The following is a 24,246-nucleotide window of genomic DNA, read 5'->3' as shown; positions in this document are numbered from 1 at the left end:
ATGGTGCAGTCATTGTTGTCTGTAGTATCAAAGGCTATGGTGCAATTATTGCTGACTAGTATCAAAGGCTATGGTGCAGTCATTGCTGACTAGTATCAAAGGCTATGGTGCAGTCATTGCTGACTGCAATATCAAAGGCTATGGTGCAGTCATTGCTGACTGCAATATCAAAGGCTATGGTGCAGTCATTGCTGATTGCAGTATCAAAGGCTATGGTGCAGTCATTGCTGACTAGTATCAAAGGCTATGGTGCAGTCATTGCTGATTGCAGTATCAAAGGCTATGGTGCAGTCATTGCTGACTGCAGTATCAATGGCTATGGTGCAGTCATTGCTGACTGTAGTATCAAAGGCTATGGTGCAGTTATTGCGGACTAATATCAAAGGCTATGGTGCAGTCATTGCTGACTAGTATCAAAGGCTATGGTGCAGTCATTGCTGACTGCAGTATCAATGGCTATGGTGCAGTCATTGCTGACTGTAGTATCAAAGGCTATGGTGCAGTTATTGCGGACTAGTATCAAAGGCTATGGTGCAGTCATTGCTGACTAGTATCAAAGGCTATGGTGCAGTCATTGCTGACTGCAGTATCAATGGCTATGGTGCAGTCATTGCTGACTGCAGTATCAAAGGCTATGGTGCAGTCATTGCTGACTGCAGTATCAAAGGCTATGGTGCAGTCATTGCTGACTGCAGTATCAAAGGCTATGGTGCAGTCATTGCTGACTGTAGTATCAAAGGCTATGGTGTGGTCATTGCTGACTGTAGTATCAAATTCTATGGTGCAGCCATTGCTGACTGCAGTATCAAAGGCTATGGTGCAGTCATTGCTACCTAGTATCAAAGGCTATGGTGCAGTCATTGCTGACTATAGTATCAAAGGCTATGGTGCATCATTGCTGACTGCAGTATCAAAGGTTGTGGTGCAGTCATTGCTGACTGCAGTATCAAAGGCTGTGGTGCAGTCATTGCTGACTGCAGTATCAAAGGCTGTGGTGCAGTCATTGCTGACTGTGGTATCAAAGGCTATGGTGCAGTCATTGCTGACTGTGGTATCAAAGGCTATGGTGCAGTCATTGCTGGCTGCAGTATCAAAGGCTATGGTGCAGTCATTGCTGATTGCAGTGTCAAAGGCTATGGTGGAGTCATTGCTGACTGCAGTATCAAAGGTTATGGTGCAGTCATTGCCGACTAGTATCAAAGGCTGTGATGCAGCAGTCATTGCTGACTGTAGTATCAAAGCGGTAGTTAAGTTTCTGAAAATGCCGTGTTAGGTAAAACCATTTTAGATAAACTGAAGAACTTATGGGAAAAATAGGGTTACATTGACTCACGAAATCGTAATGACACGATTGCAAACAAACCATACCCCGGCCGGGATTGAACCCGCGGTCATAGAGTCTCAAAACTCCAGCCCGTCGCGTTAGCCACTAGACCAGCTAGGCACAATAAGATTCGTCCAACTAGGTATATTTCTACACCATAGGAAGGTTAGCACAGGCACCACTGTGACCACAAATGCAAGTTTTTACAGACGAATCTCCAGCTAGCGTGGCCGTGACGAACTCTAGCTCAAGTTCCTTCACTGCTTGTGCTAACCTTCCTATGGTGTAGAAATATACCTAGTTGGACGAATCTTATTGTGGCTAGCTGGTCTAGTGGCTAACGCGACGGGCTGGAGTTTTGAGACTCTATGACCATGGGTTCAATCCCGGCCGGGGTATGGTTTGGAGGGTTACATTACTGGGAGCCCCCAAAAAGCCAAACAACTTTTTCTAGACCAACAGATCTTACAAAAATGAAAGTGCATATGTAATTGTAGTTCATTGTCGTGATATATTAGTGCTTAAGATCACAAATGCAATAGAAATAATAGTATTTCTTACCTTAAGTTGTGGGTAATGGTGTTTGTGGATGATTGTGATGAAAGTTGATATGGATGGTGTGGCCCAGCTGGGCTGAGGTGAATGGTTGTTGGTTGTTGGCAGAAGTGGATGGTATAGGTTCTGGTACTACTAAAGTCAATGGTTGTAGTGGAATGTGCATAAATTCTGTAATGGATCTCTGGGCTTTTTTACCTTGCAATACATTATACAATTGATGGTAAGGCATCATTAGCTGGTCTAGACCCCATTTCAAAGCACTGCTTCTAGATTTGTCTGGGTCCTCTTCAGTGAAAAAGTCTGTAACTTTACCAATATTATGGAGCTGCTCATGTAACTGCTGCAATGTTAACTGTTTTTCTTCAGGGTCTTCATCTTCTGTTATCTGGCTCCCTTGTATCTGTGCATCGAGCTCTGCCAATTTCCTCTGGACTCATGTCTTCATCTTCTAAGAGCTCATTAACATCTTCATTCATGTCTTTAAAACCATCACCTGGTAATCTCCTTACCATTTGAACAATTTCCTGAACCTGACTCTCAAGCAAGGAATAACCAGTCAAAGAATTAACTACAGAAGGCCATAACTTTCCCCAGCCTGCATTTAACATTGATTGGGGCACTTCATTCCATGCACTTCTAGCATAGCTGATGGCATTTGCAATGTTAAATTTATTCCAGAAACTTGGTACTGCCAGGTTGGAGTCAGAGTCCATTGATGCAACTAGATTTTTCATATTTTTTTTTTTTTTGTGTACACTTGAATGACTTAATAACTCCCCGATCCAGTGGTTGAATTAGGGATGTTGTATTTGGAGGCAAAAATAAAACTTTTTACATGTGGGTTCACATCCAGCAAAGCTTGTGGATGAGTATGGGAATTATCAAAAATGAAGAGAGCCTTCAATGCTAGGTTCTTGCTGTGCAGGGAACACTTAACTTCAGGAATAAAGTGATGCTTAAACCAGTCAATAAATATTTCCTCTGTCATCCATACTGACTGGTTTGACCTCCAAATTACTGGTAAGGTGTTTTTATCTACACCTTTCAAAGCACGAGGATTCTTTGAGCGGTAAATCACCAAGGGCTTACATTTGAAACCTCCTGATGCATTAGCGCAAAGGAGCAAGGTGAAGCGATCCTTTGCTGTCTTGAAGCCTGGTGAACTTTTCTCTTGCTGACTGATACAAGTTCATGTTGACATTTTCTTCCAAAAAAGCACTTTGTCTTGTCAACATTAACCACTTGATGTGGCTCATAGCCTCCCTCAGAAATAATTTCCTGCAATTCAGCAAGGGAATTACTTGCTGCTGTATGATTAGCCGAAGCACTTTCACCAGAAAACTTAATATTATGTAATTTATTATGCAACCTAAAGTTGTGGAACCAGCCTGTGCTAAACACACACTTTTTCAGGTCTTCCTTCCTTATCACACACTGCTTTAAACAACTGTAAGCCCTTTTCCATAATTATGATGAAGTTAAGTGGTGCACCTTTCTCTGTCTTTTGTTCGATCCACTCAAGCAACAAGTTTTCAGTTTTATTTACTTCTTATGATCTACGTGTCATTCTTTTCATGAGATGACATCTTGGGTTATTCATTACACAAGCTCATATATTCACCTCATTCTTTTTAACTGTACGAACTGACGCTTCATTAAGGCCATAGGCCCTCACTATATCCACCACACGTGAGCCACTCTTAAAGCTTGTCTAATACAGTGGACCCTCGGTTAAAGATGCTATTGAATAGCGATAAAATTGGATAGCGATAAAATCGGATACCGATGCGCTTTTGTGTCAAAATATTGGCTCAGCTAACGATGAAAAACTCACTTAAGGACATTCATCCCGAATGTGTCCATGCGGCCTGAGCCCATGTACAGCCAGTGTGCCATTGTTTACAAGCCAGGGAGGACGATTCCATGCGTACATGCGATGTATTTTGTATTACACCATTGTTTTTAGTGCTTGTAACTGCTAAATAAGCCAAAGAAAGTTTCTAGTGCCAGCCCTGTGATAAAGAAGGAAAAACACAAAATTCAAGAAAAAACTCATAGCAAAGTACCAAAGTGGAAGAGGAAGAGAGAGGGGAGAATGTGCCTTCTGCAGTGATTCAGTGATTCTACAATATATACGATACTACAGCAGCAGGTATCAATAAAGGCTATAGTGCCATCCAGCGACAAAGTGTAGAATTAACAGTGTAGCAAGTAAATTAAGTGAGTAAGCAATAGAAAAACAACACGAAAGTAACTCTCCAATGTTATTGGATGTGTATCGGGCCAATGAACATAACGCTGCCCTGCTACATATCTTCCACCACCCTAAACCTCTGCCAGCATCTCCTCCATCAAACTAATTAAACTACCATCTCCTCCAAGGTAAGTGTAAATATAAAAGTGTAAGTATAAAAGTAAATATAAGAGGACCCCAATGGAAATAAGTCACTCTGACTTTTTTGGTTTATCCAACTTACTTTACACATATGCTGCTATGTATGATAATCTACGTACGTAACTGTATTTGTGTATACCTGAATAAACTTATTTATAAATTAAAATGTAAATACAGTGGACCCCCGAGTTTCGTGATTAATCCATTCCAGAGAGCCTGCCGAAAGTCGAAATTCACGAAACTCGAAACCATTTTCCCCATAAGAAATAATGGAAATAAAATTAATCCGTTCCAGACACCCAAGGTAGTAGGTTGGTAGACAGCAACCACCCAGGGAAGTACTACCGTCCTGCCAGATGACTGTGAAACAGAAACCTGTAACTGTTTTGCATGATGGTAGGATTGCTGTTTTCTTTTTCTATCTCATAAACACGCTAGATAACAGGGATATCTTGCTACTCCTACTTACACTTAGGTCACACTTCACAGACACGCACATGCATATATATATACATACATCTAGGTTTTTCTCCTTTTTCTAAATAGCTCTTGTTGTTCTTTATTTCTTCTATTGTCCATGGGGAAGTGGAAAAGAATCTTTCCTCCGTAAGCCATGCGTGTCGTATGAGGCGACTAAAATGCCGGGAGCAATGGGCTAGTAACCCCTTCTCCTGTAGACTTTTACTAAAAAAGAGAAGAAGAAAAACTTCATAAAACTGGGATGCTTAAATGTGCGTGGATGTAGTGCGGATGACAAGAAACAGATGATTGCTGATGTTATGAATGAAAAGAAGTTGGATGTCCTGAAGGGGGTAGGGGAGTTTCAGTGGGGGGAAATAAATGGGATTAAATCTGGAGTATCTGAGAGAGTTAGAGCAAAGGAAGGGGTAGCAGTAATGTTGAATGATCAGTTATGGAAGGAGAAAAGAGAATATGAATGTGTAAATTCAAGAATTATGTGGATTAAAGTAAAGGTTGGATGCGAGAAGTGGGTCATAATAAGCGTGTATGCACCTGGAGAAGAGAGGAATGCAGAGGAGAAAGAGAGATTTTGGGAGATGTTAAGTGAATGTATAGGAGCCTTTGAACCAAGTGAGAGAGTAATTGTGGTAGGGGACCTGAATGCTAAAGTAGGAGAAACTTTTAGAGAGGGTGTGGTAGGTAAGTTTGGGGTGCCATGTGTAAATGATAATGGGAGCCCTTTGATTGAACTTTGTATAGAAAGGGGTTTAGTTATAGGTAATACATATTTTAAGAAAAAGAGGATAAATAAGTATACAAGATATCATGTAGGGCAAAATGACAGTAGTTTGTTGGATTATGTATTGGTAGATAAAAGACGGTTGAGTAGACTTCAGGATGTACATGTTTATAGAGGGGCCACAGTTATATCAGATCACTTTCTAGTTGTAGCTACACTGAGAGTAAAAGGTAGATGGGATACAAGGAGAATAGAAGTATCAGGGAAGAGAGAGGTGAAGGTTTATAAACTAAAAGAGGAGGCAGTTAGGGTAAGATATAAACAGCTATTGGAGGATAGATGGGCTAATGAGAGCATAGGCAATGGGGTCGAAGAGGTATGGGGTAGGTTTAAAAATGTAGTGTTAGAGTGTTCAGCAGAAGTTTGTGGTTACAAGAAAGTGGGTGCGGGAGGGAAGAGGAGCGATTGGTGGAATGATGTAAAGAGAGTAGTAAGGGAGAAAAAGTTAGCATATGAGAAGTTTTTACAAAGTAGAAGTGATGCAAGGAGGGAAGAGTATATGGAGAAAAAGAGAGAGGTTAAGAAAGTGGTGAAGCAATGTAAAAAGAGAGCAAATGAGAGAGTGGGTGAGATGTTATCAACAAATTTTGTTGAAAATAAGAAAAAGTTTTGGAGTGAGATTAACAAGTTAAGAAAGCCTAGAGAACAAATGGATTTGTCAGTTAAAAATAGGAGAGGAGAGTTATTAAATGGAGAGTTAGAGGTATTGGGAAGATGGAGGGAATATTTTGAGGAATTGTTAAATGTTGATGAAGATAGGGAAGCTGTGATTTCGTGTATAGGACAAGGAGGAATAACATCTTGTAGGAGTGAGGAAGAGCCAGTTGTGAGTGTGGGGGAAGTTCGTGAGGCAGTAGGTAAAATGAAAGGGGGTAAGGCAGCCAGGATTGATGGGATAAAGATAGAAATGTTAAAAGCAGGTGGGGATATAGTTTTGGAGTGGTTGGTGCAATTATTTAATAAATGTATGGAAGAGGGTAAGGTACCTAGGGATTGACAGAGAGCATGCATAGTTCCTTTGTATAAAGGCAAAGGGGATAAAAGAGAGTGCAAAAATTATAGGGGGATAAGTCTGCTGAGTATACCTGGTAAAGTGTATGGTAGAGTTATTATTGAAAGAATTAAGAGTAAGACGGAGAATAGGATAGCAGATGAACAAGGAGGCTTTAGGAAAGGTAGGGGGTGTGTGGACCAGGTGTTTACAGTGAAACATATAAGTGAACAGTATTTAGATAAGGCTCAAGAGGTCTTTGTGGCATTTATGGATTTGGAAAAGGCGTATGACAGGGTGGATAGGGAGGCAATGTGGCAGATGATGCAAGTGTATGGTGTAGGAGGTAGGTTACTGAAAGCAGTGAAGAGTTTTTACAAGGATAGTGAGGCTCAAGTTAGAGTATGTAGGAAAGAGGGAAATTTTTTCCCAGTAAAAGTAGGCATTAGACAAGGATGTGTGATGTCACCGTGGTTGTTTAATATATTTATAGATGGGGTTGTAAGAGAAGTAAATGCGAGGGTCTTGGCAAGAGCCGTGGAGTTAAAAGATAAAGAATCACACACAAAGTGGGAGTTGTCACAGCTGCTCTTTGCTGATGACACTGTGCTCTTGGGAGATTCTGAAGAGAAGTTGCAGAGATTGGTGGATGAATTTGGTAGGGTGTGCAAAAGAAGAAAATTAAAGGTGAATACAGGAAAGAGTAAGGTTATGAGGATAACAAAAAGATTAGGTGATGAAAGATTGAATATCAGATTGGAGGGAGAGAGTATGGAGGAGGTGAATGTATTCAGATATTTGGGAGTGGACGTGTCAGCGGATGGGTCTATGAAAGATGAGGTGAATCATAGAATTGATGAGGGAAAAAGAGTGAGTGGTGCACTTAGGAGTCTGTGGAGACAAAGAACTTTGTCCTTGGAGGCAAAGAAGGGAATGTATGAGAGTATAGTTTTACCAACGCTCTTATATGGGTGTGAAGCATGGGTGATGAATGTTGCAGCGAGGAGAAGGCTGGAGGCAGTGGAGATGTCATGTCTGAGGGCAATGTGTGATGTGAATATAATGCAGAGAATTCGTAGTTTGGAAGTTAGGAGGAGGTGCGGGATTACCAAAACTGTTGTCCAGAGGGCTGAGGAAGGGTTGTTGAGGTGGTTCGGACATGTAGAGAGAATGGAGCGAAACAGAATGACTTCAAGAGTGTATCAGTCTGTAGTGGAAGGAAAGCGGGGTAGGGGTCGGCCTAGGAAAGGTTGGAGAGAGGGGGTAAAGGAGGTTTTGTGTGCGAGGGGCTTGGACTTCCAGCAGGCATGTGTGAGCGTGTTTGATAGGAGTGAATGGAGACAAATGGTTTTTAATACTTGACGTGCTGTTGGAGTGTGAGCAAAGTAACATTTATGAAGGGGTTCAGGGAAACCGGCAGGCCGGACTTGAGTCCTGGAGATGGGAAGTACAGTGCCTGCACTCTGAAGGAGGGGTGTTAATGTTGCAGTTTAAAAACTGTAGTGTAAAGCACCCTTCTGGCAAGACAGTGATGGAGTGAATGATGGTGAAAGTTTTTCTTTTTCGGGCCAGTGTGATAATAAAAAAAAAATATTTTTTTCAAATTAAATAAAGATTTACATACTAAAAACAATCAGAAATCGAGTACATGCATATAAAAAATAATAACATTAACACTTACCTTTACTGAAGACTTCTGGGTGGATGGAAGATGGGAGGAGGGGATAGGAGGAAGGTGTACACTATTGTTTGGAAGGAGAATCTCCTTCCATTAGGACTTCAGGTAGCAAGTCCTTTTCTGGGGTTACTTCCCTTCTTCTTTTAATGCCACTGGGAACAACTTGAGTCACTAGACCCCTGTCGCACAAAATATCTGTCCAGAGAGGTCTGTTTCTGGCATTTCTTTATGATCTGCCTGAAGTGGGACAAGGTTTTGTCACTGAACATGTTGCAGATATGGCTTGTTTCAGCTTGGTCAGGGTGATACTTTTCAACAAAACTTTGCAACTCATTTCCCTTTGAACACATGTCCTTAATCACCGAAGAAGGCACCTCCTTCACTCTCTTTTCCTCCTCCTCCTCTGAAGCAAGTTCCTCAGCTGTGGTCTGATGCTGTTCCAGTTGAAGCTCTTGCAGTTTGTCAGTGATTAGCTCTTCTCTGTGGTCCTCCACCAACTCTTCCACATCCCCATCACTCACCTCCAACCCCATGGACTTGCTCAATGCCACAACACCTTCCACAACAGGCAGAGAGTTGGCAGGGTCAGGGTCTGCCTCAAACCCTTCAAAATCCTTCTGGATCGTGTTCTTCGCTTTCTTTACCAAAGGGCTTGCACTAGCTTTCCTTGGGCCCATGGTGACTTATTTAGCAGTTGCAATCACAAAAAACAATGGATTATTATGTATGAACCCAAGGGGCGATGGTCACGTGTTGGTAAACAATGGCACACTGAGCGTGAATGGCGTGGGAGACTGGCTGTGTGTGTGCGGTGATGGGCAGACGGGTACCGGACGGTCGCCGAATCACGAGTCTAATCACGAAACTCGAGGCCAAATTTTGCCGAAAAAACTTGCCAAAAGTCGAATTTCACGAAAGTCAATGCTGCCAAAACTCGGGGGTCCACTGTATTTCTTATTTATAAATTAAAATGTAAATATTTCTTATTTATAAATTACGTACATATATTGTTTGTGGATAGTGGTGGTGGCAGAAGCCTCTTCCACCACTAATATGTACAGCTTCTCTCAGTGGCCATAACTTATAAACCCAACAACAACAATTCCACCACTTACTCCTCACATACATTATGACATATTTTATTCATTCTAGAGTATATGATGTTTCTATGTTCTTAATATTGTTTATTATGTCACATTAGATGAATTGTGATAGATAAATAAGCCGAAGAGTTGATAATAGCGTCATATTGAGGTACTAGTCTGTCATGCCTCCTGACAGCAGGAACAGATTAATTGGATTTCCATTATTTCTCATGGGGAAAATTAAATCAGATAACAATAAAATTGGTAAAGGACAAGCTCTCTGGAACAGATTAATATCATTAACTGAGGGTCCACTGTATCTCGCTTTTCTTCATAACTCCTAGACTTAAATGCTTAAACCTTTTCTTGCCACTTTCAGCAACACTTTTATGCCTATTGGGTGCCATGACTGCTTGGCGGATTTAAGATATGGCAATTAAAATACGTATCTAAACAAACACAGCGAGCTCCTAGCAGAGGTTTGTCCAACACACGTATGAACCAGGCTGGGAGGGTGGCGGGGGATGGCAACCGCACGCTCAAAATTTTTTCCCTTCCCACAGACTGAACCGTGTTAAGTTGATTTTGTGAAGTGTTGTATAAAATTGTGCTGCAATTCTTCTTCAATCACGCTATAACCAAAACGTACCAAATAACTCGTGTTAAATGACGGTCTACTGTACTTTACTTCCTGTATCGTTAACATTTTTTTTAAGGGATTCAGGGTAAACTGGTTAGCTGGATTTGAGTCTTTAAGGAGGGGTGGGGATATTACAGTTCAGAGGGTTATTTCAGTTAGAATATCTGTTCGCTTCCGGCAAGACAGCTACTGAATGAATGGTGCTGAATGTGTTAACTATTTTGGATCAACTAACCTTGGTAGAAGACAACTGATATGGTTAAAAAAAAAAATTACATCACTTTCCTCCTTATCACAATCAACCACACACAGATGATGACTAAAGTTTTTCACAAACCTTATTCTAAAATTAGTGTTAGTTATACAAAAATAGCCAAGGCATCCCGTATACTATCAACTAATTCCTCACTTGGAAACAAAATTTCCAGTTCAGGTGTGGACACATGGGGAAATTGCAGCACACGTCGTTTGCAGCAGCTACAGAAACAAAAACAGAAAATGTGTTAATTGAAGGGACAAGGGTAGAAGCCAGTGAATTTCTATGTTAAATTGGGGCTTTCATTTCACCGAGTTTTGGATAAGTGAAGTCTTTTCAAATATACTGTGATTTTTTGCTGATATTGTTAATGCTTGATTATCATAATAAAATTGCCATTTGCAAAAGGTGTGTTTGTATTCAGTATTTTCTTAAAATGGATTGCAGTCAAAAGCTTGTGCTAAGGAAATCTGTTGAAGAGATGTTAGGTACACCACCCCATTATTGGTCGTTTGTAAGTCAATTCTCACAAATAACAAATGAGTGATGCATTTGGTTTGTAAGCAGCCCATTGTGTGTTACATGTTTATTCAGTAGCTGGAAGTTCAGAAGAGTACTTCTTTATTTTCTTGTGATAATGAAGTTATTTTTTCAATGTCAATAAATGGTGAATAATCCATTTTGTTTATCTTGAACTCTAACAGCTTCTGTTTCCCTGGATGTCCCCTCCAGGGAGATGCATGCAACAGAATACATAATGTAATAACCATGAAAAAATGCATTTCTACTTCTGGGGGATATTTTTGTTTTCTGCACAGAATGGAATCAGTGCATATTCATGCACACACTGTATGACCCAAGCCCAGAGATTATCATGTCTCCATTGCACACATGTTGCATGCACAGGCCTCTCATGGTTGAGTCCTACCAAGCCTCTCTTGTCCAATTTGAAGCCACTAGAATTTGTATAGATCTACATAACAGATATTGGCATCAATAACATAGATCTACATGGGTCATAACGACAGGGTTAATATCTTCAATTTAATGGTTCAATGATTCATTAGCAATGCTGCTAAAATTCTGATTGTATAAATTTAAACTCATTTATCATAAACAGGACTTAGAATAAAAATAATCCTCCAAAAAAATATACATTAAACTTTTTAACCCTGTTGAGTAAATAAATGTGCCACTCAGACTGAAGAGAATGCTATGATGATGTGGTCATGTTCACAACAAGTAAATGAATAACGAGTAAAGACACTATATCAGTGAGCTGATAGGAAAAGTAAGAGAAAATGGTGTATACACAAGTGGCAATAGCAAACAGAACTTGCTGCAATAAGTTTATGTGGAGGAAATGAATTTCTGACAATTTGTTTAATTGCGTTTGAGTGTTTGTGTGACCACTTGTATGGAAAATTTAGTTTTATTAAGAAGATATTTCACAACTGTTCAAACTATTCAGCATTAATTTTTAAACTAGGCATAGAGGTAGTCATGACATCTCTGAATTGGTGAATTAAAAGCAACCTCTTACCAGAATATGGAGAAACAAGAATAAATATAACTATGAAAAGATAACTGGACAATAATAAAAAAAAATATAGGAAAACCTAGATTCATCTGTAAATCTTACACGTTAACACCCATGATGACGATGATGGTGATGGGGGGAGGGGGGATCACTCACCTGGGATATTCTGAACCATTTGAGGGTAGACCTTTGTCTATCATGTAGATCCACATCACTGAGGCCAGTGTCACTTATGTGACACATCATAATCATAGGGTCCTCAACAAATTTCATCAATATAATAAAAAGATGCTGTAAAATTAATATCTTTAATACAGATAAAAATATACAGTAATTAGTAAATTTGGAACACTTGAAAAACATTTCTAATAGTATATATAAATGCTTGATGACATTTAAATACTTATATTTAATACAAATTTTCTCTTAATATGAAATAAGATAAAGCACTGTATTCAGTACTTTCTAATTTACAGATGTTTTGATCTATAAACTATGTCTACATAAAAAAACGAGACAAATACATTTCACAAAGAAGAAAAAAATTAGAAAGATTGCTCTGCTCTTTGATCTTGAATTGCTGCTGTTGCTCTTGCTGCTAGGTTTATCTGGTTTGTAAATGATTATGACTGTTCCAGCCAAAGGCTTCATATGAAACTGCAGGAATTAAGTTGCTATGCAAGTAAGGTTAGTGTTCATGAATCATAATAACATAATTGCAAACAAATCACAGAATAGGTGGAGCTTGAACCCATGGCAGGCAAGTCCTAAAACTCACAGAGCAGTGCACCAGGACTCAATTGGTATGGGTTCGAGCCCCACCTGTTCCATGATGCGAGTAGTATTGTTGGTTCTCCAAGGATACTTGTTTCTTAACCAATGTGTTCAGGTTGCTTGAGGTCTTGCCTATTTAAACTGAATCATAAATTTTTAAAAGTCTCAAAGTTTTAGGCAGTCTGGCATGTCAAAGGATGATACATCTACAACTGGGGTCTTCATTTTCAGTAATCATCTTGGCTCTGCTTTTAAAGTGACAAAAAGAATCCATGATATTTTCAAACTTTTCTTCAAGAAACTGTTGGCTAGAAATCCTCAAGTACTTACAAGAAGTAACCTGTGATTGCACATTTCTGTATGATGTATGTTACATATTATAGATTCCTGTGAATCTTAGAAGCAAGTTTCTGTAGTCATCTTTAATGAGCAATATCTAAGGAAGTTGCTAGATACTTGTCCAGCATGAACAGAATACAAAGTGGGTTTATCGCTCAAGTCTGTCTTTAAATCTCAATGATAACTACAAACTCCTTACACATGTATCTCAATTATTACTCTTCTAATTGTAACACTCAAGGAAAGAGTATTAAAGAAACGATCACCTAAGATTTGCATTCCCCATTTTTTGAAGAGTTCAAAATTATCACTGACTCTCCTTACCATCTCAAAATTTCCTAGACATTCTTGACTGAAAGCATCAGAATCAATAGAAACAAGGAAAAAGCTCAAATGCAGCTGTGTCATCTTGATGACATAGCAGTCTGCCGAAAACATTACTAAGACCTGTAGACTACTAGCTTTCACTGTTTGTAATGTTACTGAATGCACAGGTCATGTGCTTTGTACAAAGCAGGACAAGCTATGAAATAACCACTGAGGCAAGCAAGATTCTTTGTCAAGATTTCAGTTGTTACCATAAGAGCATCTTACAGAAACCTAGACACTAGATGTATGAAACTAAGAAATGCCTCCAAATCCAACATGAACAACAGTAGTAAGAAATTTGGTGCGCAGGAAATTTTTAGGTGACAACACCAATTCAGATCACCAGAGATAATACCTGACTTAATTCATATCTTTTCTACTTCTTTCACTCCTTGTATGACTTGATAATAAGGGTTTCTGCTGCACCAAGCATCTTTCTACAATACCTGCTGGCAATATGGCAATATCTGACATACTAAACATGAATGATGTTTAGAAAAATTGTCAGAACATAGAAGGCAGTAATTTTTTTTTTTTCAACAAGTTGGCCGTCTCCCACCGAGGCAGGGTGACCCAAAAAGAAAGAAAATCCCCAAAAAGAAAATACTTTCATCATCATTCAACATTTTCACCACACTCACACATAATCACTGCTTTTGCAGAGGTGCTCAGAACACAACAGTTTAGAAGCATATACGTATAAAGATACACAACATATCCCTCCAAACTGCAGTAATCACTATAAAAAAAAAATTGTCAAGAAGCAGATATGATTCAAGGTGAGAGGTCAAAGAGCAAAGCAAAGATTCTTTCCAAATTGCACTACATTTGACCTCATTTGTGCTGAGAAAGTTTACTAATGCCTGTACTATACCTAAAAATTGCAATTATGTCCCAAATATTGAAAAAAAAAAAAGTGAGCAATGTGGATAAAAGTAAACTGGTTTCAAAACATGGGTAGACAAGGGGCAACACAGAGTCATGGTGGTTTTTCCGAATGCCACTGGCTGTATGTGGTTGCCCTGCCTTCCCCTCACTTCCAACATGAGCATAAAGGACATAAATAACACACAATTTGCAAGTTTGGCACTTTATCAAGTTTTGTCCATCGAGGACTATACAAATTCACAAACTGATAAACTCCCCAGTGGAAAATGTCTTCCTTAAAATGCCATAACTCACATACTATATTTTACCTACTGTTGGTGTATTCTACCATCATATTACCAAGTATACAAGGGTTTTTGTCAAGAAGCAGTCAGGGGTTCATGGCCAGACTGTATGCTAAGCCAATTACAGAGCATCACAATTCTTCTGAATTAAACAACTATATCCTTTTCCCAATACCAAGGCAAGCATTCTGATTTACTAATTATAAGTAAATTTACTTCTAGGTAGTAGGTTGGTAGACAGCAACCACCCGGAGAGGTACTACCATCCTGCCAAGTGAGTGTAAAACGAAAGCCTGCAATTGTTTTACATGATGGTAGGATTGCTGGTGTCCATTATTCTGTCTCATGAACATGCAAGGTTTCAGGTACGTCTTGCTACTTCTACTTACACTTAGGTCACACTACACATACATGTACAAGCATATATATACACAACCCTCTGGGTTTTCTTCTATTTTCTTTCTAGTTCTTGTTCTTGTTTATTTCCTCTTATCTCCATGGGAAAGTGGAACAGAATTCTTTCTCCGTAAGCCATGTGTGTTGTAAGAGGCAACTAAAATGCCAGGAGCAAGGGGCTAGTAACCCCTTCTCCTGTATTTTTTTTTTTATTATCACACTGGCCGATTCCCACCAAGGCAGGGTGGCCCGAAAAAGAAAAACTTTCACCATCATTCGCTCCATCACTGTCTTGCCAGAAGGGTGCTTTACACTACAGTTTTTAAACTGCAACATTAACACCCCTCCTTCAGAGTGCAGGCACTGTACTTCCCATCTCCAGGACTCAAGTCCGGCCTGCCGGTTTCCCTGAATCCCTTCATAAATGTTACTTTGCTCACACTCCAACAGCACGTCAAGTATTAAAAACCATTTGTCTCCATTCACTCCTATCAAACACGCTCACGCATGCCTGCTGGAAGTCCAAGCCCCTCGCACACAAAACCTCCTTTACCCCCTCCCTCCAACCCTTCCTAGGCCGACCCCTACCCCGCCTTCCTTCCACTACAGACTGATACACTCTTGAAGTCATTCTGTTTCGCTCCATTCTCTCTACATGTCCGAACCACCTCAACAACCCTTCCTCAGCCCTCTGTATATATTACTAAATGTAAATGGAGAAATTTTCGTTTTTCCTTTTGGGCCACCCCACCTCGGTGGGATACGGCTGGTGTGTTGAAAGAAAGAAAGAAGTGAATTTACTGCTGAATACATTTTTACACTATGATTATTAAGGTAACTGTCACCAGTGACTTCATATCCTGAAATTCCTTGTATGATGTACACTGTAAATTAGATTTGCTGTTTTATTTACAATGTTTATTTGTTCCCAATTTCTGCTAAAGAACACAGTATATGAAATGATTAATAAATTTATGATCAGTACTTACAAATGCAATATGAAGAAAATAATGTATAAAGGAAAATATGGTATGGCATTCATAATGAAAATTATATTCTAATAGTACATTCCTAAATAATGATGATTTTTCTTTATTGGGCCTTCCTGCTTTGGTGAGATATGGCCATTTTGTTGAAAGAATAAGAATATATACAGTAGGACCCCCATATCCACAGGTTCGGTTTCCGTGGTTTCAGTTATTCAGGGTTCACCATGACCCGAAAATCAGCCTTAATTTTGCTTAATAATGATAACAAAGCACAAAAGTAGTGATGACAGTTCTTCAAAGCCCAAGAGAAGCCACAAAGTGCTTCCCATCAGTTAAAAAGTGTTGATTCTCAACTTATTGCACACAATTTATCAATTAAACTATCATAGGTATGTATGTAAACTAAAAAACTTGTATGTAGAGTTCGCCACTATCCATGGTTTCGGATATCCACGTTAATTCTTGTAAAGTATCACCTGTGAATATGGGGATCCCTACTGTGTATATATATATAAAAGTATAAATATATAAAAATATAAATATATACATATATCTATCCATCTATATATTTATATCCATAGGAAAGTGGAGAAGAATTCTTCCTCCATAAGCGATGCATGTCATAAGAGGTGACTAAAATGCCAGAAGCAAGGTGCTAGTAACCACTTCTGTATAAATTACTAAATGTAAAAAGAAGAAAAGCTTTTGTTTCTTCTGTTTCTGGTAACCCTGCCTTTGTGGGAGATGGCCAGGGTGTTGAAAAAAATACACATAATTAAACCTGCTGATATTAAGGATTTGTCAAATTATATATAAAAAAAAAAGATAGTTAAATAGATTAGGTTAAATAGATAAGGTAATAATGGTTAAATAGATAAGGTAATATATCTCACACTCAAACCTCCTCACTTTTTCAAAGTGTAGTGGAGAAAAAAGATGGGGAATAATATAAACAGCTACTCTCACTGCTGCCTAATACCTTGGTACCTGCTTGGAAAATTCTATATACATATATCATCTCCTTTCTTTAATTTTCTTCTTCCGAATCTTGGGAATACCTTCCAGACCACTGTCGAATTCAGAGATGCTGGCTGTTTTAGGCAGCTTTCCACTTCTTTGGTTCATTACCTGAATTTTCCTGTAAAAATACAAAAAAAAAAATAATTTAAATTCATGCAACACACCAAAATGAATATGATATTGTGTATATGGACTTCAGTAAGGCTTTTGATAGAGTTCCACACCAGAGGCTATTGAGGAAACTTAAGGCACACTGAATAGGAGAAATTTTTTTCCTGGGTAGAGGCATGGCTGACAAATAGGCAGCAGAAACTCTGCATAAATGGGGAGAAATCAGAATGGGGGCACGTCACAAGCGGTGTTCCTCAGGGGTCAGTGTTGGGCCCGTTGCTGTTCACAATTTACATAAACGACATAGATGAGGGAATAAATAGCGACATAAGCAAATTTGCTGATGATGCCAAAATAGGCCATCCAATTTATTCTAATGAGGACACTAGAGCACTCCAGGATGATTTGAATAGACTGATGCAATGGTCGGAGAAGTGGCAGATGCAGTTTAATATTGACAAATGCAAAGTTCTAAATGTTGGACAGGTAAATAACCATGCCACATATAAATTAAATCATGTAGATCTTAATACTACTGATTGCGAAAAGGATTTAGGAGTTCTGGTTAGCAGTAATCTAAAACCAAGACAACAGTGCATTAGTGTTCACAATAAAGCTAACAGAATTCTTGGCTTCATATCTAGAAGTATAAATAATAGAAGTCCTCAGGTTGTTCTTCAACTCTATATATCCTTGGTTAGGCCTCATTTAGACTATGCTGCTCAGTTCTGGTCACCGTATTACAGAATGGATATAAATGCTCTGGAAAACATACAGAGGAGGATGACAAAGATGATCCCATGTCTCAGAAATCTTCCCTATGAGGATAGACTGAGGGCCCTGAATATGCACTCTCTCAAAAGGCATAGCATTAGGGGGATATGATCGAGGTGTATAAATGGAAAACAGGAATAAATAAAGGGGATGTAAATAGCGTACTGAAAATTTCCAGCCAAGACAGGACTCGCAGCAATGGTTTCAAGTTGGAAAAATTCAGATTCAGGAAGGATATAGGAAAGCACTGGTTTGGTAATAGAGTTATGGATGAGTGGAACAAACTCCCGAGTACAGTTATTCAGGCTAAAACATTGTGTAGTTTTAAAAATAGGTTAGATAAATACATGAGTGGGTGTGAGTTGGACCTGACTAGCTTCTGCTGCTGGGTCTGGTGCAGTGCTCCATCCTTGAGTGGAGATGACCAGACTGGGTGGGTCATAGGGCTAATACGGGGAGGATGGGGGGTCATTGGTCTAATCCGGGGAGGGACATGGACCTGCTCCGCATGGGTCAGTAGGCCTGTTGCAGTGTTCCTTCTTTCTTATGTTCTTATGTTCTTAATACTGATAATGAGGAGTTAAAGCTTGTAAGTAATACAGTGGACCCTCGCCTAACAATGGCATCACATAACGTTAAATCCACCTAGTGATACACTTTAACGCCAAAATTTTGCCTCGGCTAGCACTAAAAAACTCACTCAACGCTATTTGTTCGAGACTCGTCCATGTGCGGCCTGAGCCCGCCTCACTTGTTCCGTGGGTGCCAGTGTTTACAAGCCAGCCACAGCGGTCGCATCCAAGCATACAATCGGAACATTTCATATTATCACAGCCTTTTTAGTGATGCACCTGCAAAATAAGTCACCATGGGCCCCAAGAAAGCTTCTAGTGCCAACCCTACAGAAAAAACGGTGAGAATTACTATGGATATGAAGAAAGAGATCATTGCTAAGTATGAAAGTGGAGTGCGTGTCTTCGAGCTGGCCAGGTTGTACACAAAACCCCAATCAACCATCACTACTATTGTGGCCAAGAAAACGGCAATCAAGGAAGCTGTTCTTGCCAAAGGTGCAACTTTGTTTTCGAAACAGAGATCACAAGTGATAGAAGGTGTTGAGAGACTGTTATTGGTGTGGATAAACGAAAAACAGATAGCAGGAGATAGCATCTCTCTAGCGATCATATGTGAAAAGGCTAGGAAGTTGCATGACGATTTAATTAGAAAAATGCCTGCAACTAATGGTGATGTGAGTGAATTTAAGGCCAGCAAAGGTTGGTTTGAGAGATTTAAGAATCGTAGTGGCATACATAGTGTGATAAGGCATGGTGAGACTGCCAGCTCGGACCACAAAGCAGCTGAAAAATATATGCAGGAATTCAAGGAGTACATAGACAGTGAAGGACTGAAACCTGAACAAGTGTTTAATTGTGACAAAACAGGCCTGTTTTGGAAGAAAATGCCAAGCAGGACCTACATTACTCAGGAGGAAAAGGCACTCCCAGGACATAAGCCTATGAAAGACAGGCTTACTCTGTTGATGTGTGCTAATGCTAGTGGTGATTGCAAAGTGAAGCCTTTATTGGTGAATCACTCTGAAACTCCCAGAGTGTTCAGGAAAAACAATGTCCTCAAGGCTAATTTGTGTGTGCTGTGGAGGGCAAACAGTAAGGCATGGGTCACTAGGGACTTTTTTTATGACTGGTTACACCATGCATTTGCCCCCACTGAAAAATTACCTCCTGGAAAATAAATTGGACCTTAAGTGCCTCCTGGTATTAGACAATGCTCCTGGTTATCCTTCAGACATGGCAGAGTGACTTTCTGCAGAAATGAGCTTCATTAAGGTCAAGTTTTTGCCTTCTAATACCACTCCTCTCCTGCAGCCCATGGACCAGCAGGTCATTGCAAACTTCAAAAAACTCTACACAAAAGCTATGTTTGAAGTGCTTTGTAGTGACCTCAGAAACTCAATTGACTAAGAGAGTTTTGGAGAGATCACTGTAGCATTCTCAATTGTGTAAACATTATAGGTAAGGCTTGGGAGGAAGTGACTAAGAGGACCTTGAACTCTGCTTGGAAGAAACTGTGGCCAGAATGTGTAGACAAAAGAGATTTTGAAGGATTTGAGGCTAACCCTGAGAAGCCTATGCCAGTTGTGGAATCAATTGTGGCATTGGGGAAGTCCTTGGGGTTGGAGGTTAGTGGGGAGGATGTGGAAGAGTTGGTGGAGGAGGACAATGATGAACTAACCACTGATGAGCTGGTAGATCATTTTCAACAGCAAGAGGCCAGACCTGAGGAAACTGCTCCAGAGGAGGGGATAGAGAAATTGAGGAAGTTGCCTACTTCAAAGATTAAGGAAATGTGTGCAATGTGGCTTAAAGTACAAACCTTTTTTGATGAAAATCACCCTCACACAGCTATTGCAAGCCGTGCTGGTGACTATTACACTGACAATGTTGTGAAACACTTTTGAAATGTCATAAAGGAACGGGAGGTACAGGCCTCTATGGACAGATAAGTTGTGCGACAGAGGTCCAGTGACTCTGAAGCTGGTCCTAGTGGCATTAAAAGAAGAAGGGAAGTAACCCTGGAAAAGGACTTGACACCTCAAGTCCTAATGGAAGGGGATTCCCCTTCTAAACATTAACACCATCCACACTCTCCCCTCCTCCCATCCCATCAATCATCACCAGATCTTCAATAAAGGTAAGTGTCATGTAACTGTGCATGTCTTCTTCAGTTTGTGTGTATTAAAATTAATATTTCATGTGGTAAAATTTTTTTTTTCATATTTTGGGGTGTCAGGAACGGATCAATTTGATTTCCATTATTTCTTATGGGGAAAATTAATTCGGCTAACGATAATTTCGCCTAACGTTGAGCTCTCAGAAATGGATTAATATCGTTGGGCGAGGGTCCACTGTACTGATAATGAAGAGTTGAAGCTGGTTAGTAATACTGATAATGAAGAGTTGAAGCTGGTTGGTAATACTGATAATGAAGAGTTGAAGCTGGTTAGTAATACTGATAATGAAGAGTTGAAGCTGGTTAGTAATACTGATAATGAAGAGTTGAAGCTGGTTAGTAATACTGATAATGAAGAGTTGAAGCTGGTTGGTAATACTGATAATGAAGAGTTGAAGCTGGTTAGTAATACTGATAATGAAGAGTTGAAGCTGGTTAGTAATACTGATAATGAAGAGTTGAAGCTGGTTAGTAATACTGATAATGAAGAGTTGAAGCTGGTTAGTAATACTGATAATGAAGAGTTGAAGCTGGTAAGTAATACAGCCTCTCCTCACTTAACGATGGAGTTCCGTTCCTAAGACCACGTCAGTAAATGAATTTGTCGTTAAGTGAGGAGCATACTATCATGGTTATGGGTTTGTGTCAACCATCTTTGATATTGTTTTAATGTCACCTTTGCACCATTTATCACATTTCTGGTATATTTTTAAATATTTATATAGTAGTGTACTGTATATTGTGATAAAGAGAATAGAGGAAATCAGCTCTAATATACATTATTTAGGTATGCATACTGGTCAGAGAGCTCGTCCTAAGTCTGAGTTGTCGGTAAACGAGTACGTCGCTAAGTGAGGAGAGGCTGTACTGATAATGAAGATTTGAAGCTTGTAACTGATACTAATAATAAAGAGCTGAAGCTGGTAATTAGCCACATAAGGGTCGAAACCCTTGATCTGAAACCTGCTCTCAGGGATGAAGAATTAAAAAAAAAAATTCTTATAAAATGATAAGAGAATGTTTTTCCGAAGGTAATGAAACCAAAAGTATGAAATTTAATGAAAAACTTATGCAATTACTCTCTCACAAAGTCAGCAGTCTGGGAAATATTTATGCATCGGCAATTTCATCCAATCTGAGCCCTATTTTCAGCCAATTCCAGTATTCCAGTCGACCAAACTCATAGCTATTTCACAAGTATTCCTTCTATTCTATTGAATGAGTAAAAGAAAACAACCCATTTACTTAATTCAGCTACCCAATGAAGTGATCAGAAATCGGTAATTGGTCAATTTCACACAAAATTCAAAAACTGTCAATTTCAAAATAGGGTCAAGAATAAATACTGTAGACATTCCTGGCACTAAAACATTTCCTCTGTTTGTTAGTCATGTTCTCAGGCCTCTCCTATATTACACTTGCTTTCCAATTTGAATTTTTATTCACACAAAAAAATAAAAGATTTACTTTTATGCAGACTACTGCATTATTATAAAAATTGCATAAATAATGCCAATGCATTTGTGAACACATTATTACACTGACAAGCTGTATGTGTATTGAACAAGTGATATAATTTGTGTATTCTGGAATATCGAACATTTCCACTTTTGAAACCAATCAAAATCATCTGTATTTCTGTAATATATCTTCCATTCTATCATATGACACCAAGAACCAAGAATACAACAATAAAAACCATATGAAAATACACTGCAAAGTTGCTGTTTTAAACCACAAACACAGTCGCAGTCTTTTTTTCCTCATTATACACTGCTTGCTGCAGGAATTTTTTTATATGGTGCATACTTACCATACAGACCCATTCTCTCATATCTAGGTCCAAATTTACCACTCACAGCTTATCTGAGTGAGCTGAGTTCATGGCATAAAACTACGGGACCAGCCTAGGCTTCAATGCCATAGTACTAAGGGACCAACCCTCAAAGGGTTAATACTAATAATAGAGTTGAAGCTGGTAATTAATACCAAAAGAGGAAGTTATAAATAACAATGGGAAAGGATAAAAAATGAAGCATAGAAAAAATAAAATATAATGAATGTAAGACACAAGGAAGAGGAAGTGTAGAAAGATTTGTATCATAATACTTAAAATATGGAAAGAATGGAGCACTCAAAGGGGACACTGTATACAAAACCCAAGAGAATCATAAAATAGAATGACAGAGACATGGGAAAGACCTGGGAGTATTTATGGCAGCTGACTGTTCCCTCAAAAAACAAAATATGAAAAATGTCATAACAGCCATAAAGATGACAAGGTGGATGATGAGAATTTTCAAAATGGGGAAAATAGTACCAATGGCAAAACTTTTAAAATTGCATGTGCTTTCTCATTTATGGCCCACATAGAACCAATAAAGCATTTACATTACTGGGAATGCCTCAAAGTCCTAAATATATACTCACAGGAGTAGAGAAGAGACATACATATTAATACATACCTAGAAATTACTTGAGTGGCTTGTCTCAAATTTGCAAATCTGGGAGAGTGGGGAGGTGCATGAGGCAGTGGGTAAAATAACAGATGGTAAAGCAGCTGGGATTGATTGTATCAAGACATGATAAAAGCAGGTGGGGACATAGTTTTGGAGTGGTTGGTACTTTTGTATGAGAGGAAGGTACCTAAGGAATAGCAGAGAGCATGCATAGTTCCTTTGTGTAAAGGAAAGGGGAACAAAAGATTGTAAAAATTACATAGGAAGAAGCCCACTGAGTGTAGGTAGTAGGTTGGTAGACAGCAACCGCCCAGGGAGGTACTACCGTCCTGCCAAGTGAGTGTAAAACGGAATCCTGCAATTGTTTTACATGATGGTAGGATTGCTGGTGTCTTTTTTCTGTCTCTTAAACATGCAAAATTTCAGGTAGGTCTTGCTACTTCTACTTAGGTCACACTACACATACATGTACAAGCATATATATACACACCCCTCTGGGTTTTCTTCTATTTTCCTTCTAGTTCTTGTTCTTGTTTATTACCATTTATCTCCATGGGGAAGTGGAACAGAATTCTTCCTCCGTAAGCCATGCGTGTTGTAAGAAGTGACTAAAATGCCGGGACCAAGGGCCTAGTAAGCCCTTCTGTATAAATTACTAAATTTAAAAAGAGAAACTTTCGTTTTTCTTTTTGGGCCACCCTGCCTTGGTGGGATACGGCCGGTTTGTTGAAAAAAAAAAAAAAAGGCCCACTGAGTATACCAGGTAAAGTGTATGGTAGAGTAGTAATGAAAGAATTAACGGTAAGATGGAGAGCAGGACTGCAGATGAACAAGGAGGTTTAAGGAAGGGTAGGGGGTGCGTAGACCACATGTTTACATTGAAGCATGTAAGTGAAAAATATTTAAATAAAGGTAAGGAACTTTCTGTTACATTCATGGATTTTGAAAAGGCACATGATAGGGCAGATTGGGGAGCAGTGTGGCAGATGTTGCTAGTGCATGGAATTGGTGGTAGGTTACTGGCAGCAATTAAGAGTTTTTATGAGGATAGTGAGGCTTAGGTTAGGGTATGTAGAAGAGAGGGGGAGTGTTTACCAGTAAAAGTAGGCCTTGAACAGGGTTGCATGATGTCACCATAGTTGTTTAACATATTTACAGATGGGGTTGTAAAAGAAGTGAATGCTAGGGTGATGAGGGGAGGTCTTCAACAAACCGGCCATATTACACCAAGGCAGGGTGACCCAAAAAGAAAAACAAAAGTTTCTTTTTAAATTTAGTAATATATACAGGAGAAGGGATTACTAGCCCCTTGCTCCTGGCATTTTAGTTGCTTCTTATAATACCCATGGCTTTCGGAGAAAGAA

General features: G+C 39.3%; 1 protein-coding gene across 1 annotated transcript in view; it reads right to left on the bottom strand.

Annotated features, from left to right (window-relative positions):
- Window positions 1-15,527: 15,527 nt before the first annotated feature.
- The window catches only part of LOC128688473 (ATP-dependent DNA helicase DDX31), a 90,210-nt gene continuing 81,491 nt past the window's right edge, over window positions 15,528-24,246 (bottom strand). The window contains exon 17 of the mRNA XM_070084751.1: window positions 15,528-16,905. Within this exon, the coding sequence (XP_069940852.1) occupies window positions 16,782-16,905 (124 nt within the window). The 3' untranslated portion in view covers window positions 15,528-16,781. The remainder of the gene's footprint in view (window positions 16,906-24,246) is intronic.

The sequence above is a fragment of the Cherax quadricarinatus genome, chromosome 13, assembly GCF_038502225.1.
Source record: "Cherax quadricarinatus isolate ZL_2023a chromosome 13, ASM3850222v1, whole genome shotgun sequence".
Classification (NCBI taxonomy): domain Eukaryota; kingdom Metazoa; phylum Arthropoda; class Malacostraca; order Decapoda; family Parastacidae; genus Cherax; species Cherax quadricarinatus.
The sequence above is the reverse complement of the archived record's forward strand: the minus strand, read 5'-3'. Positions and strand labels throughout refer to the sequence as shown.